The following is a 10,000-nucleotide window of genomic DNA, read 5'->3' as shown; positions in this document are numbered from 1 at the left end:
TGTGTGATCGTAGTATCATTAATACAATTACTATTATAATTAATATCAAAATAGTGAAAGTTATAGTTATTACTGTTATTATTATCATTATTATTATTACTGGCATCATAAGTATCATCATCATTATTATTATCATATCAGCACTACTACTACTACTACTATTAATATCACTACTATTATGCTTTTACCAATCATCATCGCCAATATCGCAATTGTTATAAAAAATATATATATATATATATTCCAGCTTTCACAGCCTATGTCAATACCTATTTCTTTTACCACTTTTTCTATCAGTGGCAGATGCGTGGTTGTCGTATCTGCCACCAGATGGCAGGAGGCTTTCACTACAACTGGTTACTGCATAAGAAATCAGTTCCCGCAGAAACCACAGAAAATATTACCGTTCCTAATAACATGTGACTGTTGATTATGCGTTTAGTGTTTTACTTTGTCGGCTTAAGTTACTTCGGTCTTCTATGTGTGAATGTGTGAGTGTGTGTGTGTGGATGTGTGTGTGTGTGTGTGGATGTGTGTGTGTGTGTGTGTGTGTGTGTGTGTGTGTGTGTGTGTGTGTGTGTGTGTGTGTGTGTGTGTGTGTGTGTGTGTGTGTGTGTGTGTGTGTGTGTGTGTGTTGAATGTGTGTGTGTGTGTTGAATGTATGTGTGTGTGTTTTTTTTTAAATGACATCCTACACCAATCATAGTGTTTCTTGGTATGCAGAGCACTGGTTATCCTGCTTTCATATACAAACTACATTTTCTTTCTTTCTTTCATTTGGGTGTCACAGGTAAAAGATTATATACTCTATATCACTGCCCGGACAGTGATATAGAGTATCTTCAAGCATGTAATCCAAATCAAAATGTGGCTTTTTTCGTGAAGACAATTTACGAACTGGCGTTTAGCCGAAGCCTATTTTGGCTTTTCCGTGCGATTGCAATATCACCAGAAGGTGAATGGAGCATCTTTTGTGTGTGTGTGGATATATATATATATATATATATATATATATATATATATATATATATATACATATATATATATAATATAATATATAAATATCAAATATATATATATATGTATATATACATGTATATATATCATATATATTAAATATATGTGTATATATAACATATATATTAAATATATATATGTATATATAACATATATATTAAATATATATGTATATATACATATATATATATATATATATATAAAGTATTCATTATGCACAACTCATCACAATGTATTTTCATGGCGTCTGTTATGGCTGGTAAGGTTTTATTCCTTAGTTCAGAAAATGTTCATCCTGGTTTTTAAGAATAATTTGAGACCAGAACTGAAAGTGCAGTTATCCACCCTACACTTTGATCATTCTGCACTGAAGTTAATGATAGAGCTGTATTTGCAAATAGTTACTTCAGACATTTGTGTTGGACAAAATATGAAATCATGTCCCAGGGTATTCTACAAAGCAGTCGATAAAAGATATCCTAGCCCAGGAGTTCGTTATGCGCCATTAGCACAGATTAATATCTTTCTCTTGCAAACACGTAAAAAAACAACAAAAAAACGCAGGTTACTAATTCCATTCGTATGACTCTGCAGGTGGGGTGCGCGTTCCTGCTCCTGTGTCTCCTGAGTTCTAGCACTGCCACCTGGCTCTTCCCGGGTCAGAACCGCCCATCGCAGCCTACCATAGTCGATAATGCCCAAGCTGGCAGTTTTCATGACGCGCTGATACGAAATGAAAGGTTCGACATCGACAGTAGCAGTTTGATCTCGGCGTACGGACCGAGGAACTATGATGCCAGCGGTCTCCCTCTCCCTGACACGAGAGGGGGCAGTAGTGGCATCGATGACCACCTTTTCCTAGTGAATAACCGTCGTCGCTATGGTTTCAAAATACCAAGGAGTCTTGATGCCCCGATCTACGGCCTCCGAGCTCCCCCGACTTCCTCTCCGATTGCTACCGCCAGCAGTTCAGCCTACGAGAAAAACTACAACCGGCCTGTGCCATCGCCGAGCTTGAACTTACCCACCACAACGCTGGCCCAGCTCAATCGAGTGCATGGCTATCACGCACCTTCCCAGTACATCCAACTTAAACCTGTGCACTCTCCTAACTACGAGCATGAGGCGGCCCAGTCCATTTATTCAACCCATTCATTCCGACCGAGCCCACACATGCAGTCAGACAGTGCTTTTAAACCCAGTACTTATTTCATTCAAGAATACGGGTCGCCTAACGCCTACCCTACTGCCGCTCCGGTCTACAAGGAGTCTACCATACCTCCGTACAAGTACAGAAAAATTACGACAACCTATAAACCATTCACCTACCCGACTGTTGAGTCCTATAGAGTGACAACTCAAAAGCCCTATAAACCTGCGCCAGTTCCACAATATAAACCCTCGACGTATACCACTTATAAGAGAGCTACACCACGGCCCTTCAAGGTTGTCACACCTGCGGTTTACAGTTACAATACACCCACGCCAACGAAATACAAGAGTTACAGTGCCACGCCGTCAAAAGATTACTTAAAGACTGTTACTACAGAATCACCTTACAAAAACAAGGTAAGTAATTTGAGTCGTTAGAAACTGGTAAACGCATCACACACACACAACACAACACAACACACAACACAACACAACACAACACAACACAACACAACACAACACAACACAACACAACACAACACAACACAACACAACACAACACAACACAACACAACACAACACAACACAACACACACACACACACACACACACACACACACACACACACACACACACACACACACACACACACACACACACACACACATACATACATACATACATACATACATACATACACACACACATACATACATACATACATACATACACATACATACATACATACATACATACATACATACATACATACATACATACATACACACACACACACACACACACACACACACACACACACACACACACACACACACACACACAGAGAGAGAGAGAGAGAGAGAGAGAGAGAGAGAGAGAGAGAGAGAGAGAGAGAGAGAGAGAGAGAGAGAGAGAGAGAGAGAGAGAATTCTTTAACAAATCCGATATCGATACCTGGGACCCCTCATTTTTTTTTAAATCCCGAAACTGAAGTACATACATATATGAGCAAGGTCTGAGCATATCACAGTATATGAATATTAAAGTCTGAACTGATTAATTCTGCCATTGTATTATCTGACAGGGAAAGAGCTACAACTACCACTACGGTGTTGGTTCTGTCTATCATGGCACTAATTACAGACACCAGGAACGCAGTGATGGTGACACTGTAAGTATATCATCATTTTCTTTCTTTACGTTTCTTCTTCTTCTTATGTTTTTACTTCTTAGGTCGTGTTGGTAAACAGAGCTTTAAGTTATTAATGCCAGCAGATAACACTGGTATTATGTGTCTTACAATTTAAATCGTACAAAATTTTAGCACAGGTCCTTATTATTTAAGTAAAATATGTTTATAAATGAAAGTGGAGATGAGACATGTTCCAAAATCTCAAAAAGAATCATCGAAACCAGCTAGAAAACCTTTTTTTTTCTTTCATATGCTCTTATAATTTTGTCAAAATATTTTTGTGATGAAAGCTTCTCAGCAGGAGCTCAGCAGTTCTGTGGGCATTGATTAAATTATTGCTATATTATTAATTTTCTGTTAATTCAGCTGTTCCTTTTTCACCCTTTTGGCATGGAAATATTATGCAACTGGCCTTTAAACGGGAATAACATGAATCTGAATAAAGTATACCAGTTATATCTGCTGGTATATCTTCTAGACAAATACTTGCTGAGGGATTCATTAATAATTTCATGTAAACCCAAGCTGTTGCTAGTGTTGGTTTAATCAGTAGTCCAGTAACCTGGAGAACTTAATCACAGCTGATCTAACATTGCTTAAGGTGGGTGACTGTCTCTCATGTATAATTACTGTATTGAAATTTAACATGTGTGAGTTTGTCTTGCTAAAGTAATTAATGTTCAATTGCAGTTAGGAAATGCTGTGTCTGTTGACAATCCATTGCCAGTTAACTTATATTTACTGCATACAGGTTCATGGAGAGTATCGTGTTCAGCTCCCTGATGGACGTGTTCAAGTGGTAAAATACACAGCAGATCACAAGAATGGCTTTGTGCCTATAATTACATATGAAGGACCACAAACAGCCCAGGCAGCAAATATTCATTTTCAACCACCTAAGCCAACTAAGATCTGGTAAAGGACACTAATGCATATTAATGAATCTTTTGTATTTATGTACTTGTATTTATCAGGATCACATATATAGCTGAATCTGTTTTGATATAAAACTGTAATAGTAACACCTTGATTATCTCATATTGTTCTTCATATTCTTTAAAATTTTGGAGTATATCAATATATGATAAACGCAGTTTTACATCTATCACTGTCATTCTCTTTCTGTAAAAGCCTGTTATTTATATATATAAGAATTACTTTTTGTTAGTTACAATAAATGTATATATTTTCTCATGTTCTCTAAAATGTAAGGTGTATATAATTGTTGAATTTGTTATTATATTCATATTTATGCATTCTTTTTTAAACTTTTAACCCAACCATGGATTTACGTTCTGTCCCCTGTAGTTTTTGTGAATTTTGTTACACACAGATGGCTCCACATGTGCTCAGCTGGCAAGGAGTCTATTAATAGGCCCTAGTGACCGATCCTGATTTCTCCATTCCTTGAATTGTCAGGAAAATGTGTTTTTCTTTTTAATACAGTTGATATCGATACTGTTATTATTGTTATTGATGTTATAATTACTAAAATGTTTTTCAAATCTTGGTAACAATTAAGAAAATGAAAATAATACAAAAGACGCTTTCCAAAAGTCAATGAAAAGGGTAAACAAGTGAGATAGGTAGGACTGACTCCTCTGTAATTAAGCACTTGTAGAGTCATTTATGTGTAAATACAATAAATAAACTTGTATTACAGTAGGCATGGCATGTATTTTTGCCATCCATGCCATTGGTTATATACCTGATATTCACATTTTACAGTCTCATGGTTTCTGTCAATTTATTTCCATGATCAGTGTCAAAAAAAAAAAAAAATAATAATTCCTTTTGATCAAATGAGCACAGTTTCAACTATAAACTGCTGTACACTAAATGCTATATGCCTCTTGACAGCAATGTTTTCACTTATAAACCCACATTCATAACATTGCCTGTGCTTCTTCATAATTTATAAATGATCATTTTATTAAAAGACTGGGTTCCTAGAAATATAAACATGACTACATTTATGCAAGGCAGGCATTTTGCTGTTAACAGACTGAAAGGCTCTTTACTGTTGGGTCTCATAAACAGACTTCTAATATTTATTGTCAACAGGAGCACAAATAGGGGCATGGCCATTAATTTCCCATAAGTTGTATACAAATGATGTATTAAATTATTATATATAAACTGTATTATATGGTAAATAAAAAACAAACTATATTTATGACTTTACTCCTTTAAGATTTCCACTTCATGCAGCACATGTATATACACATTCACACTGTCATTACTGGACAGTTGAGCATTGGCTTTGCTATAATTTCAACCTCATAACATAAATAGGATTAAATGTCTTCTAATGACATCTATAGCAAATTCCTGTTTTAAGTATATCAACACACTTTTTAACAAGTGTAACACATTGTACTATAAGTACAAAATTAATATTGCCTTGCTTTAAAATCATAAGATACAAATTGTGACTTAAACTTTCTGTACACACAAACTTACATTAAGTCTGGGTAGCCAATGACAATTGCAATACAGTCAGTATTACTGCAAGAGTACCACTTTTGTACTCGAATAAACAGTTGAGTAATGTCAGGCAACTTTCATGACCTGGAGAGAGGTCATGATGCAGGCACTGACAATGGCTGTATTCATAATCACACAATTCAAAGTTTGCATCCCATCTTTGGTAAGTAATCAATAAAGTAAAAATCCATGAAAGGTAAATTTTGCAAGTCTCACGACATGATTATGAACACGCCGGGTATCACAGCTTCAGGGATACGCAGAGATTTTTTAGCTAATTAGTATGGCACTCCAACATCCAGTCAGAACACTGCTAAGAGGTCTGCAAACACAAGATTCAACTGGATTACTGAATATGCGACTCATATTTGCTCGATTTACTGTCACAACTCACCATCTACCTCACAATTCTAGATTAACAAATAACTTACATTAAAATATATGAATATATTTAGTACATCATGCTGCGACAACCGTTCACCATAACAAAGGTACAGTCATCCTATAATACAGTTACAATAATAAAAAAGGAGAGAATAGTAACTGCTGACATAAAATTAAAATAAATGCCTAAAAACAATTCAGCACATGCAAGAAAAAAGGAAAAATAAAATCTTATCACAAAATCAGCAACTTTGGTTTATAAATCTCACTAAGTAAAATATACATACTAATAGAAATGAAGCTACAGGACAAATCTAAAAGGACTGCACACCCTATCCACGGTTAGGGTGAAGATACCACTTACATACAAGTATGCATCTACGGTTATAAGTAACCTAATGCGAATAGTTTAAAAACGGTCCTGACTTGATTTCTCCCCCTTAAAACCATTTTTGGCTATCTGACACATCTCAGAACAAAATCCTTACTTAAAACTCTCCAGTACATATTCAAACCTACAGAGTGGTTTGGAATGTATGTACTAAAACAAATACTCTGTTGTAACTGCAGTTTCATTTTGTCTTGTCAAATTTTTCAAATGATGGTCTTTTTTCCATAAATACTTTATATGGAAGATTCTCAAAATGGCTAATGAGATTTAAAATAAAAATCTATATTGTAGCATCAATATTAGAAGTATTATGATAAAATTCCATTAAAAAATAATAAAATTACTATCAACAGCTTCTATAGCAATATCTCAATATTTCCAATAACTTAACATTTGGATCAGAGTATTATTAATATCATTAAAAACAAAAAGAACTCTAAATTTTTCTCTTTCAAAATATAGAAAGCGAGAAATTTGCTCTACATCGAACACTGACTTCATGATGAGAGAAATAAACATTTACTACGCAATCAGTACTGTACCCTCAAGATGGTAAAAATAATGATGCACATCTAACATCCTTAGTCCTACGTTTTTGTAACTGTTAAAAAAATATGTGCGTCTATGACATTTCCTTTAAAAATAGCAAACTTAGAGGCGATTAATACTATATAATTTTGCCTATAATGATCTAGAATACATTTTAAATAACTTCTGAGTATTGCTTGCTTGTTCGAAGGTCAAATGAGTTACATAGAAAACTCATAATTTTGATAGAAGCTCCATCAATGTATCGTCCACACTCCAAGTTCACAAGTTCATGCATGTGTATATAGCAGGCTGGACAATGGAACTATGACTAATAACCTATTACTTAAAAACAGAAAAGATCACATATCATCAAGTGATAATAACTATCTTGTTATTCCTTACAAAAGTCCATCCTTTTCTATACACACCCTATTATCAAAATTATACAATCTTCATAAGTTTTTTCATTCTCATTCTGTTTACAAGTCACCCGTTTGCTGCATTTGTTCCTTAACACCCTACTTTTACACAAATTGACAAGTCTTCTTATCTACTTTTCTTCTTGCATTCTGACATGCAAGGACCTAAATGCTGGACAGCTTGGAATACAATGGCACTAATTTCCTCCTGGGAAATTCTGAACAATTGCAGTTATCTAATCTATTCCTCTTGTTAATGATCTTTCCAATACGATGTTGAACTCATTGAGAGCAGACAAGACATTTATAAGGTCTCGGACTAACTGAGGATCTCTGAGGAAAGATGAGTCATCATACATGTGACTCGTAACTGGTGAACGTTGCAAAGGTAATAAAATTCTTGGCAGTAGATGTGCTCTGAAAAAAAAAAAGCAGGAGATTAGTTAATGTAAATCTTCAATTCTGTTTACTAATACAACTTATGAATGTCACTGATTACAAGAAATAACAATGAACTGTGCAAATAATTCTGCTAAAGCATTTTAATTTGTATCCTTCATTTCTTCTGTTATCTGACATATAATGGGAGAGTATACATGTTACCTTTCATGAATAAAAAAAATTAAAAGAACAAGAATAGGAAGTCAAAAAATAACTAACCTTGCAGCAAGGCAAACAAAAAGTTGGAATTTATCATCCTTTCCAAGATGAGATGAAGAAGCATTGATGCGAGACACAAGAGAGACAAACTCATCCATGCTTGCTAGGCCATGGTCTCGGCCATCACGTGCAATGCCAGTCAGCTGTTCTCTTTCCATGTCTTCACGAAGAATCACCTCAAAATGTTGCTGCACTCGCTCTGTCATGCGATATAAAAATCAACATTGTAAAACATTGTATTGCTAAGTCCAGCACACAAAATAACTATGATATAATCTCTATCGAACATTAAACCTTGAATTGATATAGCCATAGCATCATCATCAGATGAAATCATATCACCTCTATCTCAAAGAAAATAAAAAATTGTATCTAAAAAATTCCACCAAATTCTTCCAACATTCATGAGTACTTATTTTTACTAATCTGTGAAAGCCTTTTATATCTTTTCTCAGAAAAGAAATACAGTACAATGAAACCATTGCTTCTACTTAAAACATCCCACTGATCTACTTACCAAAATAATCCCAAAGGTAGAGATTCTTGCCAAAGAAACGTGTAGATTTAAAACCATATGAGAATACTTGTTCTAGGCAACACACCAAGCCAAAGTCACCACAGAGTAACAATGTCAGACTACCTCTTTCTTTCTCAGGCTTGTAGAAATACTTGACTAAATTATTGACAGAGTCACCTGTAAAGAAAAAGAGAAATCATATAACCAGATCACAAGTAGACTCTTCATATGAATATGATAACATTTGAAACCATATTTACACTTATATATGAAACAATTGCCAAAGGCTATAAGATCCAACCAAAATCACTTACTGTGAAAACCAGTAACAACAAATTGAAGTGTTTTTAAGCACACTTCATATTCCTTACTTTTACTCATATAAACATATAAAACAGATCCAACATACCTAGATGCTGCTGTATCTCTGGCACTGTGAGTTTAAGGTCTGACCGTCTGGGGCCGGGCATGTTAGGTGATCTGCAGCGTGGAGGAGTACGGCAAGATTCTACTAGGTCATCTGACGTTACGTGGGACGGTACAATCTCACCCACTAAGATTCGCTCGAGGGAACCGTCATCAATACCACGGCCCAACCACCTTCCGCAGGGGAACCTTTATGGGTAGGTAAAGGTTGACGTGTTAATGAAAATATTTCTTAGATTTTTAGTATAACCTCTTTTATCACTTTGAGGAAATGAAGTTTCAAGATAAAGCAATTACTTACTTCCAAGTATGTCCTGTGACTTCATTTCTGACTAGTACATGTTCTACCATCCACTTTGGAGACATCCCAGTGTTGTCATGTCCAATCCGAAGTGTGGTAAGTAATCCAAGGTTCTTGTGCTGTGAACAAAAGGAAATTACCCTGATTCAATAAAGTAATGTAACTTAAACGAAGTTCAAACAAATCAAAGAAAAAACCTTATCTATTCAACACATTCTTTGCTTTTCATCTGATTATCTAAGAAATGAAAAGTTGAAAACAACTTCCGCTTCCCTGGGATTAATATACTATTACAATATGAAATGCCTGAAAATAAATCAAAATACTTTTTCCTTGAATAAATATTTATCCAGTTTTACTGGTCAATTACCTGAAAGACGAGTTCAACCTGGCCTTTCGGCACTGCGATGTTGTTTGTTTGGCCAAGGGTTCCTCCGAGGCTAACCCAAGCATTGGCTGATGTGCTGGCACCACTCAGTTTGCGTGATGGGAATATCACCACTCGATATGGCACAACTGCAAG

The 10,000-nt window shown here is 35.4% G+C and overlaps 2 protein-coding genes across 3 annotated transcripts in view; one reads left to right on the top strand and one right to left on the bottom strand.

Annotated features, from left to right (window-relative positions):
• The window catches only part of LOC125032858, a 17,712-nt gene extending 13,004 nt beyond the window's left edge, over positions 1-4,708 (top strand). Inside the window, exons 7-12 of the mRNA XM_047624243.1 lie at positions 298-419; positions 828-955; positions 1,296-1,465; positions 1,612-2,586; positions 3,254-3,340; positions 4,113-4,708. Coding sequence (XP_047480199.1) covers positions 298-419; positions 828-955; positions 1,296-1,465; positions 1,612-2,586; positions 3,254-3,340; positions 4,113-4,280 — 1,650 coding nt within the window. The 3' untranslated portion in view covers positions 4,281-4,708. The remainder of the gene's footprint in view (positions 1-297; positions 420-827; positions 956-1,295; positions 1,466-1,611; positions 2,587-3,253; positions 3,341-4,112) is intronic.
• Positions 4,709-5,529: 821 nt separating this feature from the next.
• LOC125032677 (DENN domain-containing protein 5B-like) overlaps positions 5,530-10,000 on the bottom strand; it is a gene marked incomplete in the record, with an annotated part of 86,460 nt that continues 81,989 nt past the window's right edge. For both annotated transcript variants that reach the window (XM_047623931.1, XM_047623932.1), the window contains 6 exon segments: positions 5,530-7,990; positions 8,234-8,432; positions 8,751-8,927; positions 9,160-9,365; positions 9,478-9,596; positions 9,848-9,993. In XM_047623931.1, the coding sequence (XP_047479887.1) occupies positions 7,810-7,990; positions 8,234-8,432; positions 8,751-8,927; positions 9,160-9,365; positions 9,478-9,596; positions 9,848-9,993 (1,028 nt within the window).

Source organism: Penaeus chinensis, chromosome 15, assembly GCF_019202785.1.
Source record: "Penaeus chinensis breed Huanghai No. 1 chromosome 15, ASM1920278v2, whole genome shotgun sequence".
Lineage (NCBI taxonomy): Eukaryota > Metazoa > Arthropoda > Malacostraca > Decapoda > Penaeidae > Penaeus > Penaeus chinensis.
Note: the sequence above shows the minus strand (reverse complement) of the source record. Positions and strands in the feature narration are given on the sequence as shown.